Below are 25564 nucleotides of genomic sequence, written 5' to 3' on the forward strand. Positions count from 1 at the left end.
AGGGCAGTGGACTTTTTACAATCTTGACGTGCCCACGCGGTGTTTGACGACCCAAAAATGAATTAAAAATTTTTGTTTTCTTTCTCTTCAAATAGTCAAATTTAGAAATTTTAAATTCGAAAAAAAATTTTGAAAAAAAAAACCCAAAAACTATTTTTTTTCTTTCTTTCTTTCTTTTTTTTCTTTATTCCTTTCTCTTTTCTTCTTCTTCTTCTCCCCTACCTTGCTTTCCCTCTTCCCCTTCTCCTTTCGACCGAATCTCCTTCCACCGCCGCCAAGTCGCGCCTCCCACCACCTCACTCTCTCTCTGTCACTGGTCTGCGCCGCTCCTCAAGTCGCGTGCCGCCAGCGGTGACCGCTGCGTCTCTGTATCAGCCTGCCACCAGCTCACTCTCACTCTCTCCCTGCCGCGAGCTCCGCTCCAGAGCACGCCAGCTCCACCAGCAGCTGACCACCGCACGCAGCTACCACCAGCTCCCTCTCCTTTTGCGCGCGTCGCTGCCCACAGACGCGCCACCCCCACCTCACTTCCCTCTCTCTCCCGCGGCCATCATCCGCTCCGCCTCACCTCACGCCAACCTCCAGCAGCTCCATCGCCGCCACCTCCTTGCCGCGCGTCACCACCTGCCCAAAATTGGCAGGTGGAGGTATTCCAATTTCCACCTTAATTAGTATTTCTCTGGTCCTTAAATTGCTGGAATTTGCGTTTTTGTTTCTTGGGTGTCTTGATGGATACAAGCAGGAGGTGATTTGGGCATTTTCTGGGGTTAATTTTGGGTAGAATTCAATTTATTTGCTACCCCATTTGGGGGTGCTCTCTGGTGTTGATTATATTGTTGAATATTATTTGGGTTTTGACTACTTGAGATTTCTATTGCATCTGGGGGATAAAATTTGATAACTTTTGTGCCAGTTTATTTGTTTCGAAATTGTTGGGGGTAATTTGGGAGTTACTTGTCAATTGGGTCCCGTGTTACTCTCTGCCATTCAGTGGTACTGATTGGTGTGTTTGGCTTTATCACATGTCTTGGGTTGGCCATTTGATTTCAATTTTCCTTGTGCATGCACCAGTGGTACTGGTGAGGGTAGTTTACATAATATTTGTTACTCCTGTGTTATTGGTTGCCTAATCGACTACTGGGCATTTGTGGTTGAGTTGTTTCTGTCCAACTTCTGAACTGTTGTTGCTGGAGTTGCCATTTTCTTGGGTCAATTGCTAATTTTAGCAGGTTGAAGTGGGTAATTGACTGTCCAATTGGAGACAGTTGTTACGATATTGGGTCCGATTGTGTCTAATTGCTGAAAGTTGTTGATTTATTAAGACACTAGCACAGTTCCTAGTTTGTTCGAGTTGCTGTTCTGTTGCATTATTGGGAGCTGTGCTCTAGTATTGTGGCTACTTTCCTGCGTTTATTTGTTGAATTGGGATATGAATGTGCCGTTTGCATTTGCTTGTTGAAGTCGGTTGCCTTTAATTGACTTGCTTGGGGTATTTGGAGCAGTTGTTGCACTTTGGACGGCCTTAATTCTGAATTTTACTACATGGGGTCCATAAGTACTTATTGATTGCATTTGCTATAAGTGTTGGGGTCTGGTTTAATCTGTGGGAGATTGAATTGTGCATTTTGCTCATTAGGATGGCTTTAAAAATTGTTATTGCTTTGAATTTTCGGCTTCCATTATTTGTTGGCAATTGTAGTCTCTTGTTGCTTAGAGTGATATTTAGAGTTCATGGTGAAGCCACGAATGGCACCAGCTCCAGATGCGAGTTGAGAGACTAGAGATTCGGATGACCCACATTGACGTCACCATGCAGGTCTTGATCCACAATTTCCACCTGAACTGCCCCTGTTTTGATGACTTCAGGGAAGTACCGTTGCCCCTCTCCTTCCTTCTACTTTTAAATTATCACATTGAGGGCAATGTGTGAATTAGGTGTGGGGGGGAATCATTGTGGTGCTAGTAATTTTGTTTTTAGTTTCTAGAGTTTTTTGTTTTTCTTTATTTTTTTAGTTTGTTTTTGTCCATCTTTCGTTTATTTCCTTTTCTTTTTGTTTTTTCTAGTGGTCAGTTCCCATTTGAATACCAAGTTTGATGTTGGATTTTTATCTCTAATTCTGATATTGCCAAGTTTTAGTAATAAAAGGGTATCAAGTTAATGTGGTTGAGTTCAGGAACATCTCTTTGGTGAATATCAATAATTGCTTAACTTTTCCAATTTTTGGTTAATTTTTCTAGGCATAGGGAATGATTGTTGGCATTTTTCGTGTGAATTGGTCCAGTTATTAATTTTAGTTTTCCATGTCTGGAAATTTGAGGCTGGCTGCTGTTATTCTTGTGTTGCTTTTAGATATTGTGCTATATAGTTGTAAATAAGAGTTGACTGTACTCCGCTAGTAGTTACTACTGAGTAACCGGGGATCTTCACCTAAAGTGTCGATTCTCGCGTCAAAAGGTAGTGATTTCTATGAGTACGTGGTCATATAGCGATAGGAGCTGAGTAACCGGGCTCCTTCATCTGACAAATGTTGGAGTTCGCGTCAAAAGGCTGTAAATGGATAGAGACTAAGTCTTTTGCTATTCCCAAAAAAAAAAAAAAAAAGAGAAAAAAAAAACAAGTAAAGTTTGTGTTAGTATTTGAAAAAAAAAAGAGAAAAAAAAAAAAGTCAGCTTGCCTATTTGTGATCTTAATGTCGAGATTTTGGTTAATAATTTGACCGTTTGCTGATAAATGTGAGCAACCATTCCTTTTTCTTAGATTAGTTTGCTTTAAATTAGAGGAGTTGGTAGTTTAGATGCTAACTGGGGTGATTTTTCTTGGATCTTGACCTGTGTCGCTTGATATACGATTTTCTTGGTGCCTTGGCAATACGGTAGTTGGAGTAACAGTCATGGTCAAATTTTGGTGTTCAATTGTTGTTCTCATGCTTGAGGGCAAGCATGATTTAGGTGTGGGGGGAATTGATAGGGTGTTAATTGTTAGTAATTTTATTGTTAATTTCCTCCTTTGTCCTTGCCAAATATTGTTTAAATTGTTAATATATACTTATATTTGGTATTTGGACCTATCTACAGGGAAGTTGAACTGAAATATACTAAAAACGAGGACCTGTTGAGGAAAATTGCTCCACACGTGGGAGACTCCAAAGAGCTTCACAAACCCGGGCCCACAAGGTGCCACAGACGGATTGCATCTCTTTTGCTGATTAGAAGTTTTCCTATGAAGAGGAAACTAAAATCAAGGACTTCGCAGAGCTCCAATTCTTTGGCCTTTGGACTCTCAATTCGGTGGGGACCACTAGATAGATAGCATTGAGTCATTTCTTTTGGCTTTAAGGAAACAAACGTACAGAGGAGAAGAAAGGCATTAGTCTTTGTGGCTTGTTCCTTATTCGTGGGGACCACGAGACAAGAAGTAGTTTTTGTTTTAGAATAGGAGAGCTTCGTTTTGTTTTTGCTTCTAGTTAGTTCCTTCGTATTCATTACTTTATATATAGCTTTGCCGTTTTCTTCTAGGGGGAGGACGGAAACATAGCTTTGTTTTAGAATAATTACTGCTGCAATTTTGCATGGGATATCCTCCATGAAGATGAACTAATTTATTTTTTCTAGTCGAAGGTCAATTTGAGGACTCGGTTTCGAACATCTGTGAGATCTAATTATTTTACTTATTTCTTTTATTTATTGGTATTTGTACGTTTCCTGATTTAATTGCCTATGCTTGTTATGTTATTTGAATGTCAAGGGCCCGATATTCGAGTTAACCTAATAATCTACTGTCAAATTAATTGATTGAATCCGTTATTGTTCAATTGATTAATACCAGTGGCGACTAGCGTGATTGGTTTCATGTTAGGGAAACGTATGATCTAACTTAAACAAACCCTCGTAGCGTGTTTGTTGGTTAGGATTGGGCTTTTCTAATTATTAATGCAACCGAGTAATTAAATCCTATGGTCGTACCTAGGGTTATTTCTTTGTTAGAGAAATAGTTAACGGTCGTACCTTAACTATCGAGAAATTAAGGAAAGGCTGGTTGTTCATCGCGTGTATGACAACTATAACCAATCTAATAATGAGTAATTGAATTATCTTTGCATCGATGATCAGTTGAATGGACCGTGTCTGAAAAGTTGTACCTTTGGCTAGAGTCATATTGGTTATTGATTAATTTCTATTTATTTCTATTAGTTGTTTTATTAGTTAGTTAATTAGTTATTTTATATTCTCCAAAAACCCCCCCCATACTTCGGACTCTAAAAGAAATAAATTATCCCCAGTCCCTGTGGATTCGACCCTACTTATCACTATCTACAGAAATTATATTTTATTTAAGCAGGTATTTATTATTGCACAGGCTCGACACCCTGTCAGATGCCCACCACGAAGGTACTTGGCCTGCATAAAACAAGACCATAGAGAATCATTTTGACGAAAGAGCCACCATAACTTTATAGAAAAAGCACCAAACACGGGCTATAAAATCGCATACCAGCCCTGCCTTCCTCAACAGGCTTACAAATCGAGCTCCATTTAAACTAATGAAACCCGAGACCATAATCTGAGCTCCCCACAAGAAGTTATAAAAGATTTTTTTTAGAATACAAAACACCCCTTTAGGTGGCATAGTAGCTGCTAATAAATGTATTGAAATGGAAGAGAGCACACTCTTTACCAGAACCAGCTTACCACCATAAGACAACAACTTAGCTCTCCGCGAAAACACCCGCCTAGACATTGAATTACAAATCCCAGAAAAAAGGTGTGATTTCCCTCTTCCAACATAGAGGGGACAGCCAAGGTACTTAATTAGAAACGACTTCTCTCGAAACCTGGTCACATGAGATATGACATGCTTCCGCACCGAATAGAGCCTGTGATGTACTAAAAACCCACTCTTATCAAAATTCACCTGTTGACCTGACACACTACAATAAACCTCCAATGATCTTTTTATCAACCATAAAGCACTCTTCAATCCACTGCTAAATATAATAACATTATCAGCATAAACTAGATTAGTAATAATAGGGCAATCCCTAGGAACATTGAAAGGAACAAACCCCCGAACATCTATTAACACATTAAGCAACTGAGATAGCACCTCTGCCCCCACAACAAACAAAGCTGGAGAAATAGGTCCCCGATTTTTGATTTAGTAACGTGGTTGAGCAGGAAGTTCTATAGGCTGAAATCCACTTTGATGAGGATCTTTCGAAATAGAATCATATTTGGTTACATGAGATGCAGGCAAAGCTTACACATGCGCAGGTGAATGAAGATATGTTTTGGCTTCAAAAACCTAGGGTTAGATGGCTAAATGATGGTGATAGAAACTCAAAGTTTTTTCATGCTGTTGTGGCTGAACGTAGGAGTAAATCAATAATTCATCGCATTAAATCTAATAGTAGGGAGTGCCTAGATAGGGAGGAAGATATTTCAAGGGAGGCTATGTCATCTAGCACTTGAACAAAAAGAGGATCTGATTGAGCTGAAAACAACTCCTGAACAGAAAGAGGGTCTGATCGAGCTGAAAACAACTCCTGAAAAAATGACATAGCCTCCCTTAAAATATTTTCCTCCCTATCTAACCACTCCCCACTATTTGATTTAATCCGATGAATCATTGATTTACTCCTACCTTCAGCCACAACAGCATGGAAAAACTTTGAGTTTCTATCACCATTATTCGGGCATTTAACCCTACCTTTTTGACGCCAAAACATTCATTCACCTGTGGATGTGTAAGCTGTGCCTATATCTCATGTAACCAAATACGATTATACTCCAAAAGATCCTCATAAAAGAGGATTTCAGCCTGTAGAACTTCCAGCTCGGCCACTTTAACTAAATCAAAATATCCCCAAAGAACTCCTGCGACCATACCTTAAGCTCCTTTTTCAAATTACACAGCTTTGCTGCCAAAACGTACAACGGTTCCCCCACAAAATCCACGTGCCAATTTTGACGAATAACATCCAACAATGAATCATGAGTGGTCCAACAATTTAAAGATTGAAAAGGTTTGGGAGAATTATCCAAACAGGTAAACACAAACAACAACAAAGGAGCATGATCAGAAGGGGCCCTACTTAAGTGTTGGACCGCAAAGCTAATACCTACATCCAAAATAGGAGAAATTTCCAATTTTGTGATGAATTTTAAAAAAATTCTACAAAAGAGGTGATTTTGGTGAGGGAATCCGTCGGGGGGTCTTCGCATTCGCGGAATGCGAGCTCAGCAGAGCTCGCATTTCTGAAATGCAAGCTCAATAGAGCCCAGTATAAGTACAATTTTTGTGCTTATTTTTTTTTCGGAGGGCAGAGATTTTTTTGATTTAAAACAAAATGTTTAAAGATCTCGCATTCGCATTCGCATTCCTTAAAAAAAAAAATTTTCGGAGGTCAATAGAGTTCGCATTCCGCGAATGCGAGCTCAATAGAGCTCCCACACTAAGTATAATTTAATTTTTTTTTGCTTTTTTTTTGGGAGCTAGAGAATTTTTTCCAAAAAATAGTAAGAGCTAAATGCGAGCTCCTAAATGTTTTTTTTTTAAATTTTTCAAATAGCTCGCATTTGATAAATTTGACCTCCAAAAATTGTATTTAATTTTTTGGTTAGATTTCGCATTTATAAGTATGACTTTCATAAAATTAAATTCAAACTTGCTAGAAAAAAAAAATTTAAAATGAAATTTACGAGCTCCAAAAAAATGTAAAATTAAATGTAAATGTTGTTTGTTTTGTAGAATTTGTCTTTACTAAAATGCTGTCGGTAGTAAAATCTTATTTTAAAATCTTTACTAAAATCTTATATTTCGGAGAAATGTTAGAGAAATTTTATTTAAAAATCTGTAATTAGCAGAGGAATAAATTTTTTTTTTTAAAACTTGCACGTGCCTAAAGTCATCAAATATGTGCTCTAAAAAAAATTCATATTCACAATAATCTTTTTAATATAATTTACAATACATGCATATTTCTTTTATATTAAAAAAATTGGTAATTGTACGGTTGAAAATACGTTATTTTATTATAATACATTTAAATGGTGGAAAAAGTACACATGCATAGTTCTTTCTATTTCATAGATCAATGTAAAAATAGAATGAAATTGTTAACATGTAAGGTGTTGACTATATTTTATGAATAAAATACTAACTTTTTTTCCTTTTTTATCAAATTCTAATTTTCCTTTGTTATTAATGAATCGTATTTATTTGTTGACACCGATGAATATTAGTTATAAGAATCTAATAATTAATAGTCATTAATATCTGTTACAATTTCAACTATAATTTTAGAAATTCCATAACGCAATGTTATTTAAAAAAATTATATAAGTTATTTTTATGAAGTGCATGTTATTTGTTTGGTAGTTGAAAAGGAAAAGAAAAAAAATTAAATCAAATATCTAGCGATTAAATCTTGCATGTTTTACCTTTTACAATTATTGGCAGGATTACTATTTTGATTAAAAATATAAAGCGATAATCAAGGCAAATTTATTGACATGCAAAAATCCTAAAACCCTAAGTGCTAAAGCCGTAAAACACTAAATCGTAAATCTTAGAAACCAAATCCTTGTAAACCCTAAAACATTAAATCAAGGTTGTTGGGTTTATTAAAATCCATTAAAAAATATTTTTGCGGCACGATAGGATTACTATTTTAATTAAAAATCTAAAGTCCTAATCAAGGCACACTATTGTCAAACTAAAATCCTACAACCCTAAACCCGAAAATGCTATTCTCCTAAAACACTAAATCTTGATCTCTAAAACCCTAAAACCCTGAATCCTAAAAGCCTCAAACCCTGAGTGCTATCTCTAATGTAGTCAGTAGCTGAATCAAAGATATGATGTTTTCTTTTGTCTACAACTCATTTGGTCTTCTCTTTTGTTGCAGAAGCATGTGCCACCGATTTCTGTCCCTCAAAATAGCTGGAAAAGTTGTGAGAAAGGTAAAGGAAAACGGCTGTGCCACTTGCTGAAGAGAGAGACAGATCCGAGGGTTGAATATAGATTCGAGCTCGGATCTTTAGGATCCGAGAACTTCCCATGATGGATCCGGGGTCGGATCTTCTGACCTCGGATACACTCCTCCAGAAGTACAGACGAGGGATCGGATCTCTCTTTGCTCTCACGGATCCGAGCTCGGATCCGTGCCATTAAATTTCTAGTTTTTCGCTTCTTTTCTTTTTCCTTCATTTTTGCTCCTAATTTCTTGTGTACTTTATCCTCTGGACAATCCTTACACTTCTTTCAGCTCGTGCTTGAATTTCATACATCGATATCCTTTACAATTTCACAAAATTAATGCATTAATCCACTCATTTATCAAATTTTGAACACTTAAACAATATTTAAGCAATTATCACCAAAAGAGTTCAAATATGGCTTTAATCTTCTTAAAACATACCAAAAGTTCATGCCAAACTCGTACAAAATATACGTTAAATATTCACTTATCAAATTCCCCCACACTTGAATCATTGCTTGTCCTCAAGCAATTTGCACAAAACAATGATTCAATAGATAAAACAATATACGTACTTTTGTCAAATTTAATTCCTCAAGAACCTAAAAACCAATCATTATGTCATTTCTCAGATTACATTAAATACTCATAATATTCAATTAAATAAAAATAATTATGCCTTAATTTCAACAAATTCAACTCAATCTCCCGTTTTATCCTAATTCCACAAATAAGTAAATCACATAGTCATTTCTATGGCCTTCCTCGTCCCATAACCGCCAAAATTTTCATAACTAAAAGGGATTTATTCATACTTCATTTTACTTAAATAGTAGAAATGTCTTTTTACGCGAAAATCGACAGTTTTAGGTGAAGATTCCCGGTTACTCAACATTTCACTTATTCAAATTGCTAAGCATACTCTTAATTCCAATACCTTTTTACGCGAATGTCGACATTTGTAAATACCACTGCTGATTTTCTAGCGAGGTGAATCGCGTGGTATCATAGTCTGGAGGCGGCTCCTCGCGGCCAGTAGATGCTGTCTCTCGCTTGGCGGCTCAGGAGAAGGAGATTCCTCCTCAAACGGCTCCTCATGCAATGAAGGTGTATGTTCCTCACTTGACGATGGTGTAGGAGTACGAATACGGGCCCTCCTTGTACGAGTCATAGTATCTATACACAAACAAGATAAGTATTTATTAGAAACGATAGAAACTTGCTCACACGTGTTTAATAAGAATTTAAGAAAATTTCGGCAGAGTTTCCCCTTGAAAAAGGGCTAAACTCCCTGCCAACAATTGACAATTCAAGCAAGTAATGTTCCTAACATTCCTCAAATCCAAATCCCACATTTAGATAGAACATTACCAATCATGTCACGCATAATGAGTCCAAACACCTGAGAATTATAGCCATTTGCAAGAATGAACATCTCAAACACTTGAGAATATCTCCAATCCAATTCTTGTAAAGCCAAATTTTCATATGCATTGCCAAAATATCCTTAATTTACACAATTGTCAACGTCTAGCCGTTGTGTCAAAGGAATACATAACACTCAGTTTGCATACATATGAGTTCCAATTTATCCAAGAAAAATGCAACTTATCTCAAAAAGATAAGTGATTTCAAGCAAAAACAATCAATGTGCTTATGTAATCATAAACACACTCTTGTACCCACTGGAATTTACTCTAATGATAGCATATCATTTTCAATTTGGTACAACATGGATTGATACTCCTCGGAACAAGTTCATATATTCCATGAAAGCAAACAATCCAAATTAAATATCCTCAAATTCACAATTCTCTCAAAAATAAGCATGAAACTAGTTGTGACAATCTATTTAAGCACAATGTAGCACATTTATAACAAAAGTTCAACATACAAGCAATTATTTTGTACATTAAAATAGTCAGAGATGATTAATTATTATCATTTTAAATTACACAAGACATATTAAAGTACTAATTATTGTAATTATTATCATTTCAAATTATACAGGGCGTATTAAAGTACTAATTATTGTAAATGGCTTTGATAACTACATTAGTGAAAAATAAGTATTTGTCAAATATATTTATATACACTTGTTAAAGTACGACAATAGTGTCTAAATGTATATAAAAAATAATTAAATGGCATGCTAAGACTGTTAAAGCAACGGAAATGCATCCAAGACAACTTCAATGCTCGGCATCAAATTTTGGGTCACGCTAACATATATTGTAATTTTAGCAAAATTGATTTTTCCATTTTAGTTCAAGGCCCTTATTTTTCTAAATTCTTCTCTAGGAACACAACTCTAATGTACGATTTACCCATAGCTGCCATAGAGAAATTCATTTCTCATTTGCATCTCATGTTTAATTCCCTTAATTAGAACCCATTTTCTATTTTAAATGGAACTTGCCCCTTTTTTCTTTTTTTTTTCTTTTATCTTCTTCAATACAAAAAAATAGACTTTTTTTTAAAACGTTATTTCAAGTTGGTCCAATGTTAGAACATTTAGTCATTTCCTATGTCTTATCAAAAAAATCATGAACACCAACCCGTTCGTAGTACCACTAGCTCTTTATCCGCCGTAGACAATAAAATGAGACTAGCACCACTTTTCTTTTTAGAGTTAGATGTACAGAAAATAAGTTTAACCTAAATTTCATTCTAATTTTAAAAAAATTTTAAAAAATAGTTGAAACAATTAAATGGACTTTTTCCTTAAAGGGGTTTTAGCTTTAAACTATTTTGCAATATTTGTCAAAAAACTACTTCCTTCTTTTTCCAGCTCCACTGTCCACACGGACACAATTAGCGCAACTACAACAAATTGGAAACAGAAAAATTGCAAGAATTCAAAAAATGTAACGTATATCCTCAAATCCACCACAAAAATTGCAAAAATAAGCACAACCCACATCAAATTTAAATCCAAATTTCACAACAAATCTGAACTTGCCGTTGGATTCAAGTATTAATTAAACTTAAAATGCTATAAGTGAGGCATTGCAAATGGAAAAGGCTCACCTTTATGCTGTTTGGCAGTCGCAATGGGACGGCAATGCTAGCAAATGTTGGGTCGGCAATGGGGCGGCAGTGGGTGGGCAAAGGCGCAAATGGGTCGACAATCTGGTGGTTGAAGAAGCTCTGAAAACCGGCTGCAATCTGGAGGGCTTGCTTCAGCGAGGCAGAAAGAGAATGAGGCGTGGCTTCCGGCGGAGCAGAACAACAGAGATGGTGGCGCCGCTCAGCCGTGTGGCGCCGCTCCTCCTATTTCTGCCGTTCGGCGTTTGGGCAGCACAAAATAGGACAAATGGTGGCCAGCTCCGGTCTTTTGGATGCTTCGATGTGCAGAACCCAGCTCTGTTTTCTTTGTTTTGCTGTTCGACAGCTCTGTTTTCTTTGTTTTGCCTTCTCGACGGCTCTATTTTCTTTGTTTTGCTGTTCGACAGCTCTGTTTCTTTGTTTGACTCACTTTTCTGGTTTTTTTTTTTTTTTCTAAAACAGACCTCACATTCCACGAATGCGAAGACCCCATTTCAAGAACAATCTCCAAAAACCGCCCTAGTTGTAGAATACCTTTTTTTTTCATCGTAAACTAAGAATTCACCCTCCAAAATAGATTGATCATGAAGCACCCTGTCTAAACGCTTCCAAATACGTGCACGACTCTACCTATTATTACACCATGTGTATTTGGACCCTGAAAACTCGCATCCATCAAGCCAATCATAGACATAAAAGACATCAATTCCACACCTTCCCAATTTCTAAAAGGCATACCCCCTCACTTCTCTTCCTCTGCCATAATCACATTAAAATCACCAACAATAAACCAAGGTAGAGACTTCGATCTATCACTCATCAAGGCTGGCCAAAGCACCTCCCGATCTTCAATAGTCCATTTAACATGAATAAAAGAAAATAATATCGGAGCAATTAAAAGCTGAGATTGAATTTTAATAAACAAGTGCTGGTCAGAATCACCAACGAAATCACAAGAAACCGAATTAGACCAAAATATCCACACAGATCCACTACTATTGACCATAGCCGAATCCATTTGAAGCTTCACCTGGATGGCCTGAATATTAGCTTGGATAGGAGTCAATTGTGGTTCGCACAAAGCTACAACTTGAAGAGAATGTTGATGTATTAAATGTTTCAACCTATGAAGATTAGGGGCACGAGACACACCTTGTATATTCCCAAAAAGATAATTAATCATCCGATAAAGTAGCGAAAGAGTTATTGGACAACTTACTCTTGGAGCGTAAAGATCGATCCGAAGGAAACTTAGCCCTTTTACCCTTTGGTTGGCTAACCAACTGGAAGCCTTCCTATTGTTGCAATTTATCTTGTACCTGCTAAATTATCGGGTCCAAATGAAAAATGTCAAGCACTGAAAAGGTTGGCGCTTTGTGTTGCTATCTAGAATTCTGCCGCAGAGATAAGCTGCCCACTGCATCCTCCGCATGCTGAAACTCCCCTTTCTCCGATGCAAAACCATACTCCCCTTCTTGCTGATCAATGCTAAGCTGAGCACTAGGCTGCAGACCATGCGTAGTAGGTGATACCATCTGTGCAGACACAGGTGAGGTAGAACTCGCAAGAGAGACTGGAATTTTAGCAACCGATAGCAAATTTTGATCACTAGAATGCAAAGAAGAAACTCGAGCAATGCTACATCTAGAACCAGCAATAGGAGCAACAACTTCAACCACTGTAACAATAGAACCAGTAACAGTCGCAAGCTTTGAAGACTGTCCTGACAATTAAACATCCAAAATCACACCAGAATTTTGTTCTCCAGCAGCAACCGCATCAGAAACTGGCACAATAGTTTGCTATCCAGTCATAGAAAAAGTGACTACATCCGAATCAGGCCCAAAAAGCTTAGCCCTCTCATCCTCAGCAATCGAACTCGGTCCCTCCCCTTTATCTGCTTTAGGACGATACTGCGTTTGCACCTTGTGCTTAACCTCACCAACGACCTTTACCTCAGGTTTCGTTAGTTTAAGATTAGGATTAAGGATGCGACAAAAGTCTTGATTGTGCCCCATATGAAAACAATGCGCGCAGTAAAATGGAATGGATTCAGCAATTAAAGGCTACCAAAAGCCATCACAGTCACCATTACCAATCCAAACACGATGGGGAAGAGATTTAAACAAATCAATTTCCACACATACCCTAGCAACACTAGGGCGTGTTCCAGCAGTAGTGGCTGCATCCATACATAATGGAACACCCAAGATGCTCACAATTTGGAATAAACAGTTCTTGTTGAAATAGTGCAGCGGCAACTTAGACAATTGGAACCACACTGGAACCATTGACGGCTCCTTATACACATGAAAAGTAGGAGTCCATTTAAAGACTCTCATTGGACACCCAAAGGCGTACCAAATCCCCCTAGACCAGATTCTATGGAAATCTGCTTCGTTTCCCAACCTGATAATGACATGTTTCTGGAAGAACCTATTCCCAACTTTTGTTATTTCCCATCCTTGCTGCCGGTATAATAATTTTTTAAACACATAATATAATCCAAATAGGATTCATATATATATATATATGAAAGTAGCTATTTTAATCGCAATGTTTCTCACTCCTATGTGACATGCCTAATTGAAGAGAATTAACGAGTTATGGGTCACTTGAGTTTTACTCATACTGATTCCTATTTTGATTATATTATGTGTTTAAAAATTATCTCTAATTTTAAAATAACTTTAAAAAATAACTAATCTTATCTTAACGATATCTGCTTTCTATCAAATTATTACAATGATTATATTATATGTTTAAAAATTATCTTTAATTTTAAAATAACTTTTAAAAATAACTAATCTTATCTTAATGATATCTGCTTTCTACCAAATTATTACATAGAAGTATAGTAAAACCTTTTTAAATCACAATTATTGAAATCTTATATATCCCATTAATTACTTCCTTTCACTGCCATATCATTGATTAGTATTCAAATTATTCATCATCTCTTCTTAATTTTGAATTAATTTAGTGTAAAAAAGAGAATTAACTGTTACACCGATAAATTTACCAATATTATTGGAAATTGAATATTTATTGATGAAGAAAAAAGGATTAATGGATCTTTTCTACTTAATTAAGTATGAATATATAATTCTAGATTTATGGTTATTATAAAAATTGAAATTATCTAAAAGAATATCTACCAAGTTTTGGATATGGGGAGTATTATTTGATGTATACTATTATATTATGGTGAAAGTATGTAAACAAATTTTAAAAAATTAGTAAATAATTGAACATTTAAAATACATTAATTTTTTAAAAGTAATATGAATGAACATACAGAACTGTTGTTAATTTTTATATTTAAATTATTCATATCTGTATAAATTCACAATAAATAAATAAATAAGACCGTGTTAAGGTACGGGTAAAATTTTCATTTCATCTTAAAGAATTTTCATTGCTATTTCCTATTGAAAACAAATTACTTTCAGTGTATGATAATTTAGCCCCTAAGATGTCCAGTATTTCGCACTTTAACCATACAAAATAAGTCTATAACATTAAGGGAAAATTTTAGAATTGGTTGCGCAAGTGTTTCCATGCATGTGGTGGCTTTTCTTTTGGTTGCACTGCATATGTCTCAATCTCACGTGTCATCCTAAAAGTGCATTGTTATCCACTAGACTTTGTTAACAAATAGCAAATTGGTAAAAGTGTACAGGAGATGCGAATCATCACAAATTGTTGTCAGAGCACGAGATATTATCCACGATATGATTAGTCAAATTAATCAAGTAGCATGGCTGAATTAGACGTGGAAAGTTTGAGATTTCTTTACGATGAAATGAGGGTAATGAAAAAACACATAGGAGAACAAGGAGTGGACTCATATTCTCATCTAATTGTTCACATTTAAATTGCATTGCTGTGGCACTCTAAAAAATTCTTTTTCATAATCAAACAATAAATAAGATTCAGCACTGCACGAATGTACTGTTGTTCAAAGATCAGCTAAGCTATTGATCAAAAACAATAACAAAATATATCGTAGATAGCATTTGAAATAATTTTTCAATACTAAACACCTAATAAGTTTCTTAGAAATTATAAGCACCTAATCTCTTGAAAAAATAACTTGAAAGTGAAGTAAATTTCTATATGAGACACCTTTAATTATTCCATATAATCAAGTTCAACTTGTTATTTTGTTCCGTACAAGAACATTCTTGATGATGATAATTTTTTAACAACATCTTTCATATCCATTCGCTCTCTAGGTAATTTTGAAGAGCATGAAAGTCCAATGGCAAACAATGATCGAAGGCATTTAAGCTTTTCACCTTCTATTTCCGGGCTTCTTGTATTTTCTTCAACTTCTTTCTCTATTGCTGTGCTTTTGTTATTTTCTGTAATTTCAGGTTGATCATCTTCTTCTGCATCTCCTCCTCCTTCTTCTTCTTCGGTAAAAAGAACTGGATCCACAATATCCCATATTTGTGGGAATGTTTGCTTAACATATTCATGGAGATTAAGCCCGTCTATGAAAAGTTGATCGGTTGGTCTCCGTCCTGTCAAGAGCTCTAGCAAAAGGATTCCATAACTATATACATCACCAAGGGTTGATGCTTGACTTCCCATCCCATACTCTACAGCATTGTCAATATCATGATAAGTGAAATAATTAATTGACAAACCCAATAAACGTAGATGTACTATTTACATGCGGATTAATGCCGTAAATACTAGCAATGTATATACTAATGAACATACATATATGTCACATATACAAAAATTGAAGTCTGAATTCAAATTAAAAGTAGATGGTATGAATTCATATTCACTAGTATATACACTGTCAGTACATTTAAAATTAACCTTTTAGATGTACACTATTTTTTTTTTTTTAAGAACAAGTCAAGACTCAATCTCTGCCTAATTTCTCTTTTTTTTTTTTAATGAGAATCTCTTTTTTATTAAAAATTTTGGCAGAGTTTCCCCTTATAAATGGACGAAACTCCCTGCCAACAAACCCAATCTTTTTTTTTTTTTTTTAAGAACAAGTCAAGACTCAATGTACACTATGAATGAGATAATGTAGTTAATATGTCAACACTTTTTACATAGAATTGGGTGAGAACAACATGATAAATTAGAATAAATTTTTTCTTGCTGCAAAAACATCTATAAGTGTCTGTTTCTACTAATTAATTACAGGAATAGATTTGGTCGTTATACAATAGAATGAATGTTTCAAGGTTCAAGGAACTTGACAGTAGCCTTCTGAAAAGTACAATTAGCCCTTCTAGTCATTATTTCCAAGATGAAATACTAGTACATAAACATGCCAGGAAGCTTTATTAATTATATACATATTTTTCATATTTATAAGTAAAATATATTAACTTTAATGGTTGGAAACAAACAAAAACAAGAAACTTTTGTTTTTATAGCCATTTCCTTTTGCATTGCAAGTCCCCCTCTAGTGTAGTTTTTATTGTTTTAAAACTTGATATGGTTGTTTATCGACAAAACTCCCAACTGGATAAGTTGGTCACTTGACTTTGCTCTTAAAAAAAATAATAATAATAATAAATTCGAAAATTTTTGTTCCGAGGGTCAGATCTATCGGACTCTATCACCAAATCTTAATGTGTAACATCAACTTGAAAATCCATGTTCTCGATAGTATCCATCAGCTTTCAAGAAAATTCACCAGCTTTTAGTACTGTAACTTTTTAGGCTTGATTTTAACTTCAAATTTAAAATTATGTGTGATGTTTTCAATTCTTTCATCTTTAGGCTTTTTAAAAACTGAAAAACGAAAAATTAGAAGTTACAAGATATCTATTTTTTGGATTCTGATTTTGATTTTTTAAAAAGGGTTATCCATTTTACTTCCTTAAACTATAGCACCATTATCAGTTTATTCGGGTTTTTTTTTTTAGTGACTTTACCCCCAACATGATGCCAAGCTAGCATGATTGAGAAATTTTCAACAAAAATTCTCCTCTCCTGTAGCACAAGTATATTATTATTATCATTTTACTCCTTCAACTATAAAGCTACTACAAGTTTACCTCCCCCCCCCCAGACATTAGTCCATAGGCGTTTTACCCCATTATTAACCCATCTCAACATGCTAAAATTTTTTGGATGGAAATAACCTTCTTATATATAATTTAAAAAAATAAAAATTTTGAAATGGTTGTTCTCCTTTTTCCACAATAAGAGTGCCAAGAAAATAAATGTAAAATGGTTTTTCTAATTTTTGTTTTCACTCCTATTAAAACCAAGGAAAAGAAAAAAAATGGCAGAGAGGAGACAAAAACACTCAAGAAAATTAAGAAGAATCTAATATTATGGTTACTTTAAGGTCATTAGAGTTGAAGTTGGGTGGTGGGTGCAATAGTAAGAAGTGATTCAAAACAATGAGGATATTAGATTCTTTATTATTCTTTTTTTTTTCGAATTGAGCTCTCTCTCTCTCTCTCTCTCTCTCTCTCTCTCTCTCTTAGTATTAATAAAGTGCAAAAAAAAGGATAAGAACACTTTTGACATTTTCCCATGGTACTAAAAAGGATTAACAAAGGAGGAGTATTCCAAGTTTTTGAATTTTTAATTATATAAGAGAAGAACGTGCTTTCATCTCAAAATTTTTTAATATGCTAAGTTATTTTTAAAAGTGACGTAAAGTGCCTTAAAAATAACATCAATCGGATAAACTCATAATAACATTATAGTTTATAAGGGTAAAGTGATAAAAATATTTTAAGGATTAAACATGTCATTTCATTTTAGTTAACAAACTCCATTACATTTGACTAGTAGCTTTGGAGGTAAACTGACTAAATAATAATGTTAAGGGAAAATTGATAGTAACACAAAACATTAAGAGGATAAAAGTGGTAATAACACTTCCAAAAATTAGTTTTTCACAAAAGTTTAGAGTTAACTCAAACCTAGAGAGACAGGAGTCTTTATCCGTTTTGACAATATTTTAAAACCTAGCTCGGACCAGCCGGTGGTACCTGTCGAACCGTCGACCGGCCTATTTTCCGATCTAGGTTTGCTTAAAAAACCAGTTTGTATCGATTTGCCTTTAAATCAGTTGAATCGTCCGGTTCAACCACTGAACCATTGACCTAGAATGGTTTTGTGAGAATCAAGATCCAACCTTAATTAAGCCAACAATTTTGAATTTGATCAACTACTCTCATTAATGACGTTCCAAATTTAATATTTTATCAATTACCCATGCATAATTATTTCCAATTAATTAGACAACAACAATTATTGCCTTATTCTACTCATTTCTCTCTTTCCTCCATAATAACATATTAACTCTTGTTTAACATTTATAACATATAATTGACTGTATTAGTTTTTTTAAATCTTGAATGCATTTCATTTATTTGTTAATGCCTTTTATGTGTTTGAATTATTATCATATAAACTAGTACTCATATAATTTAGGAAAATTAAAAATATATGAAATAATACAATTTAAAATTCTTTAATTTATAAAAGTTATTTTTGAGTTTTAAACAAATAATACTACTTAGAATAATAGAATGAGAATTGAAGTGATTATATTTAACAATATGACTTAAATTTCTGCAAATATTTGTTTGTTTTTTAGATGTTTAATATTTATTAATAATATTTATGATATCACGGGTTAATAACGGTCAGCCCAACTATTAAACCAGTGACCGTTGACCCATTTGTTTTTCTGGGTCAATGAATTTGGATTTCAGAATCTTGCGTTTGGATGAGGGTAATGGAAGAGGCTTACCCTTCGCCCTTATTTTTCATTTGTCTATTAGATACTGGTTCGAGTAAGCAAAACGAGCAGCCCCACTCGTTTTGCCTAGCTAACAAAATATAATTTCTGTTTCCTTTTAATTTAGGGCATCAAGACATGGAAATAACGAAAGTTATACTTACAAACTTGGATAAAGTACAAAAATTAAACTTACAAATGAACAGTAATATGCTTATGATTTTTCAGTATGCAAGTAGAGATTAGCAAGCTTGAATTAGATTTACTATAAATCACAATGTTTTGAAAACCAAACCGATAAGTGAATTAGATGAGCTTTCGGATCATGGTTCAATTAGCTCGACCAGTTCAACTCCTATTCAATGATTTTATAATTTTCAAAAGTATTTTAATATTAAATTACTTAGATAAAATTAACACATAAAAAAGAAAATAAATATTTAGTAAAAAACTAGCTCAATGGCCGATTTTTTACTAGTTTTGATCAGTTCGATTGGTTCTTATCAAATTTGATTGATTCATTTGACTCTCTAAATTAAATATAGAATCAGACTGCAGCCATGGTCAGTTCACAGTTCAATCGATCGAATCAACTGGTCCAATCAGATTTTCAAAACACTGAAAAATCACAAAGAGAAGAATATACGATAGAGAAATTAACTTTACAGCTCTTTTTCCAACAACAAATTTACTATAATGTACTTATAAATGAATATTTAGAGTGCAGGCTTTATATACTCTTGTTATCATTACTTTAGCATTTTTTTTCTTTTCAACTTAAGAGCCAAAAAGAAAATAACAAATGCAATCCTCGAATTCATTTTCGTTCACTATTTCTAACTAATTAATATGGACTCAGCAAGCAGTAGGCCAATTTTTCATTTAAAATTCAAAAAATCTCTTCTATCTTCATGTCCTGGTTTATCATTTATCTAGATATATCAATAAGTCGAATTTTATCCAAATCCAATCTAAACCCAATATACTTGGGTAGGACTTGGGTTTAATTTTTCAAACTCAAACTCTACCTAGACCCAAACCCTATAAGAGAGTCACGAGTCTAGGTAGCGTCTAGTTTTTTGTGATCCATATCCAAACCCATATTCAAACCAAATCCTACATAGACCTATGTATAAATTATATATATATATATATATATATATATATATGTGTGTGTGTGTGTGTGTGTGTGTGTGTGTGTGTGTGTTTGTGTATTTTATAAAATCTTCTTTTTCCTTCGTCCCATTGAAAGCATCATACTTTCCATTTTAGAATGTCTCAAAATGTTTGTCATCTTATTAAAGTCAAAGTTACTTTTGATCTTTTTTTGTTCAATGTTATCCCCACCTTTATCTATATTTCATAATAAATTCAAATTTAAAATTTGAATTTTTGAGGGTAATTTTAAAAATAAATTGACTGACATTACTATCAATCCACTATTCTTAAAAAGTTGGAATTTCGAGATGCGACAAACATTTCAGGATGACAAGAGTAATATTCTATGACCATTAAATTGAATACAGCAAGACTTCATGACTATTATATTAAAGTCTATACACTTAACTTAAGAAAACACCATCTCTTGAATGTTAAATTTATTATTTAAAAACAAAAGGTGGATGGTATTTATGTTATTTTTTATCTCCATATATTTTTAAAATATTTTTTACTTTAATTCGTCATTATATGTTCAATAAAATATTCACGGATATTCAATGGATACCCAAACTCATGAAGGTCCAGGTTTGGGTTTACTTTTTCAAACACATAAGGATTTGGGTTTAGGTGTGGGCTAAACTAAATTTAATGGGTATGAATCTGAATCAAAGGAGCCAAGTTCTATCCATTGAAATACCTATTCATCTTAATTGTATCACTAATACAAGGCATATCAACCTCCCTGGCCCAAAATAATAATAATAATAATAATAACAAATTTTTAAATTAAAATTTTTTAAAAAATAAAGGTTGGGGTATATTAAGAATTCAGAATGCATTGAAAAATTATTGTTACCTGGAGCTGCATAGCCTAGTGATCCCTTGATGCCAATGGAACTAGTTGGCTGTTGAGAAGGATTGCTTGTGTTTTCATACAGAAGTCTTGCCAATCCAAAATCTCCCACATGAGCAGTTAAATCATCATCAAGAAGGACATTACATGGCTTCAGGTCACAGTGAACAACTGGAGTTTCACATTGGTTGTGAAGATAATCCAGAGCAAAAGCTACATCAATTGCAATATTTAACCTCTGAAGCAAACTCAAAGCCCTGTTGGAATTATTCATCTCATCTGAGCTCTTATGTAACCACACATCCAAGTCCCCTTTTGACATGAACTCGTAGACTAGAGCTTTGAATTCCCTTCTATTAAAATCATAACCGGAGCAGCAAGTTAAGACTTTAACCAGATTTCGGTGTCTAATGTTTCTTAATGCTATGCACTCAGCCAAAAAGCTCTTGCAAGCTCCATTCTTCTGCAGGTCAAGGACTTTAACTGCAACTGACCTTTCTCCCTGTAATGGTAGTTTTCCTTTATATACAGATCCAAAGCTTCCGGAACCTATCAAGTTTGCAGTTGAAAATCCTTTTGTTGCTTGATGAAGCTCATGATAAGAGATCCCTGAAAAGTTATCTGTTTCAATGAAGGATGTTCTTCTTTTTCTTCTGACATATATTAGGCAAAAAGTGGCTGATGCTACAACAATCAAGCTGAAGACAACAATCAAGACAATAAATCCTGGTGCAAGAGGCTTTCTCCTCTTCTTTATTTCTTCAGGGCATAATGGCAGCTTCAGTTCAGGTATGCCACCACAAAGTTTACTGTTTCCTATCAATGATAATGAGCTTGCATTGGAAAAAAATCCTACCGTCGGTACCTCACCTTCAAGGGCATTAAAAGACAAGTTCATCAGTTGGACAAACGGAAGCATATCTAGATCTTTAGGTATTTGCCCCGTTAAGTTGTTTTGTGCAAGATCCAAAACTCGAATGCCTTTTACAGAAGCCAGACTTTGTGGGATTTCTCCTTGGAAAGAATTACCTTGCATGTAAATGTACTCTAGGCTTGTACAGTCGGCTATTGTTTCTGGGATTTCTCCAGAAAATTGGTTATAGGAAATGTCCAAAAAATAGATATTCGTTAATTTCCCAATTTCAGAAGGAAGAGATCCCGAAAAAAGGTTGTGTGTCAAGTTGAGTAATGTTAATGAGGACAAGAAACTGAATGTCTCTAAAGGTATGCTGCCATTCAGGTTATTCTTTGAAAGGATCATTTCTCGTAAGGATTGAGAATTACCTATAAGTGATGGCAGATTGCCTTCCAATCTGTTTTCAGATAAATACAGACCATACAGAGAGGTCATGTTGAAAAGGGAAGGCGGTATCTGGCTCGAGAGCTGATTGTTATTTAGGAACAACTTCTGCAACATCCGAAACTTACCAAAAAAACTTGGTACAGAACCTGAAAAGAGGTTGTGATCCATGCCTAACAAGTATAAGTTAGCCAGATTTCCAAGCCCTGTTGGAATTTCCCCTGAAATTTGATTCAATGCAAGATCTATTTGCTGGAGAGTATTAGAGAGATTTCCAATGGAATCAGGCAAAGTGCCTCCAAAATTATTTTGACTAAATAAAAGAGATTGTAGGTTACTGCAGTTGGATAAAGATGCAATGAAATCCATGTCCCCAGTAGAATTGCTGCCTAGAAAATTACCAGCAAAATTTAGCCAATAAAGATTTGGTAGCTTTCCAAGGTTAGTTGGTACTTGTCCTCTGAATTTGTTGCTAACAAGGTCAAGTTTGGCAAGCAGAGAAGCATTGGCAAGGGAAACTGGAATAGTCCCCTTGAATTGGTTTCCACCAATCAAGAACTCCTGAATGTTTGGTAGTGTAAGCCCCATGTTGTCCGGAATCTGCCCCTCAAGTGAATTTGATGAAAGTGAAGTGCCAGCAACAGAAGAGACATTGTAAAGAGAGGCAGGGATGGTACCTGAAAGGAAATTTACATCGATGCCTATCGAATATAAGCTTGTTAATTGCCCCAACTCCTCTGGTAAATGTCCCTCCAAATTGTTGTATGACAAATAGATTTGAGTCAGGGACGTAAGGTTCCCAATTGATTTTGGAATTTCTCCAGTCAAATTGTTTCTACCAAGGAAAAGGCTCTTAAGCTTCTTCAGGGAGCCAAGTTCAAATGGAATATTGCCCACTAGTCTGTTCCTTAAAATATCTATCGTCTTCAGCCGTGAGCAGTTGCTGAGAGTGACCGGTATTTCTCCTCCGAGTGAATTATTTGTGAGATTGAGATATGTTAGCTGAAACAGGCGACCAACTTCTTTGGGAATTTCACCAAAATATCTGTTGTTTCTGAGGTTAATGAAGTTCATGAAGGTGAGATTCCCTACATGAGGAGATATTGACCCGACCAAGCTCTGTCCAAATAGATTCAAGCCAATAACTCTCTGATTTTGGCCACAGGTCACTCCAAACCATTGGCAGTGATGTTTAGAAGCATTCCATGACTTCAGGATTCCATTTGGATCATCAGAAATCTGATTCTTGAAATCCAGGAGCGCAAGCAAATCAGTTTCATTGCCAGACAAACTTGCAGCTGGAATTATCAGATTAAAAACCTGTATCAGAAGCAAGAAGGAAACCATTGATGACAAAAACTTCATTTAACCAAATATTCTGATCACTCGTATTTTACTCTTAGATTGACAATAATCCCATTCAACCAAATATCTGTTGGCAGTAAATCCCTGTTCTATAGACTCTGAATAGTCCAAAACTATTTAAACTATGAAAGAAGCAGCCGACCCAACTGAAAAGAACTAGGACGTTGGTTCCAGTTGGAGTCTTGCTATCTAAATGCTCATGATAATTTATGGATTGCAGGTCTCACAAGTTCCATTTGAGACCAATTGAGGACAAGTTCCACCACAATACTACTAGTTTATATCCTGTCCAAATTTATTTACACGGTATCTTTGCCTATTTACACCTTAGGGGTAAACTGATTTGAATTGCAACTTGTGAGGCCTAATCCATAATTTACACACCAATAACTGTGAGGTGCATATCATGCTGTTGTCATTGTTATGCATTAGGTGAGCAACATGATATGAAAGATAAATTAGTTTAAGAAAAATGATTAATTACAACGCTACGACTATATGATTAGAGTTAAATTGGATGGTAAGATGAGAGTGCCTATAAGTAGGAGGTTTTAAATTCAAAATTTCTCATTTAAAAAATATTAAAGTAAAATAGTCTCTGTCCTTGTTTCTTTTTTTTGCCTCTCTGCACCCTTTATTTGATGAATCTCACTATTCTTCTCGCAATCTTTACTCATGTAGTAGTTTAATATCCCCATTTTGCAAATGAATTTTTTGGATGTTTGTCTAACAGTTTACTGTAACTTATGGTAGAAGTTGTAAGAAAAATTGTATAGATGGAAACTTTTTTTTCCTTTTCTTTTTCTCTTTTTTTTCCTATTCTTTTTCTTTCTGTCTTTTTCTTTTCTTTCCTCTCCTCTTCTTCTCCCTTCCCCTTCCCCCTCTCCCTCCCTCGCCACCTCTCCCTACCAGCCAAAACAAGCAACAACAGAAACAATTTTTTTTTTGTTTTTTTCTCTCTCCCCTCTTCTCCCTCTCCCTCTGCTTCTCTCCTCCCCTCTCCTTCTCTTCTCCCCTTCCCCCTTCCTAGAGCTGTTAAACAAAGCAAGCAATTCGAAAAACTCGATTGAATTCAACTCGATAAGACTCGAACTCGACTTGTCAATTTTAGTCAACGAGTTGAATTCGAACTAGAAATTTACTCAATTAATTAACGAGCCGAGTAAGATCGAATAGTTTGTTATTTCAGTAGCTCACTTGAGCTCGATAAGGAAGGGCATATATGCCATTTCATACGTCAAAAGAATAAAATTGAAAATTACATATTTTTATTGTGATCAATTCGCACGACCTCGAGTTCGACTCGTTTGTGATAAACGAGTAGAGCTCGAGCTTGAGTCACATGTCTCATTTGGCGAGTTGAGTTCGAACACACTTCAAGGCTGGTCCGATTAGTCAAGCAAGTTCGAGCCTGACTCGAGCTAAACATGAGTTGAGCTCGGCAGTTAAATACTCGATTCGACTCGACTCGATTAACAGCACTACCTTCCCCTCTCCCTCCTCCTTCGCCGCCGTCAACACCACCACCTCTAGAGTTTGAGCAAATTCCGGAGTAGAAGCTCCAGCGAAGTAAAAACGGAATGGCCAAGGAAATAACAATAGACGTTCCACCACCAATGCCGCCGCCACCACTTCCTTCTTCTCGGGTCTTTCAAAATCTTTTCAAGAAAAGTAGCAAAAACAAACTTGTATATTCCCTTTCCAGCATTGCATCACCACCTTTGCCTCCACCACCACCTCCTCCAAATTCAATATTCAATAACTTGTTTAAAGGCGGGAGGAGGAGAGGAAGAAGAGAAAGAAAACAAAAAGGTGGTAGGCTCCGGTCTTGATTGGTGACCGAGGTGGTGGTGGGTTGAGGTGGAAGAAAAAAGTAGGAAGGGAAAAAAAATTTTGTATGTTTTAGGTATTTTGAAATATGTAATTTAAAAAATTTGTAAAATTTTTTAAAATTATTGTAACCAATGACAAATTTGACAAAAACTCACTTAGCCAAACAGGGTACTAGTCAAGGATAAACAAGGTACAGATAAAAAAGTTGAAAATTGGGAAGTTGGAATTCAATTTTGTATGATGTTCTTGGACTTATAACACCCGCTAAATTAGACTAGTTA

The 25564-nt window shown here is 35.1% G+C and overlaps 1 protein-coding gene across 1 annotated transcript; it reads right to left on the minus strand.

Annotated features, from left to right (window-relative positions):
- Positions 1–15130: 15130 nt before the first annotated feature.
- LOC113700819 (uncharacterized) lies at positions 15131–23678 on the minus strand. The gene is made up of 2 exons (XM_027221257.2): positions 20789–23678; positions 15131–15634 (listed from the first exon to the last, which is right to left on the minus strand). Exons 1-2 carry the CDS (start codon positions 23448–23450, stop codon positions 15189–15191), a joined length of 3108 nt encoding a protein of 1035 aa, XP_027077058.2. The 5' UTR covers positions 23451–23678; the 3' UTR covers positions 15131–15188.
- Positions 23679–25564: the final 1886 nt, after the last annotated feature.

This window comes from Coffea arabica, chromosome 7e (genome assembly GCF_036785885.1).
Source record: "Coffea arabica cultivar ET-39 chromosome 7e, Coffea Arabica ET-39 HiFi, whole genome shotgun sequence".
NCBI classification, from domain to species: Eukaryota; Viridiplantae; Streptophyta; class Magnoliopsida; order Gentianales; family Rubiaceae; genus Coffea; species Coffea arabica.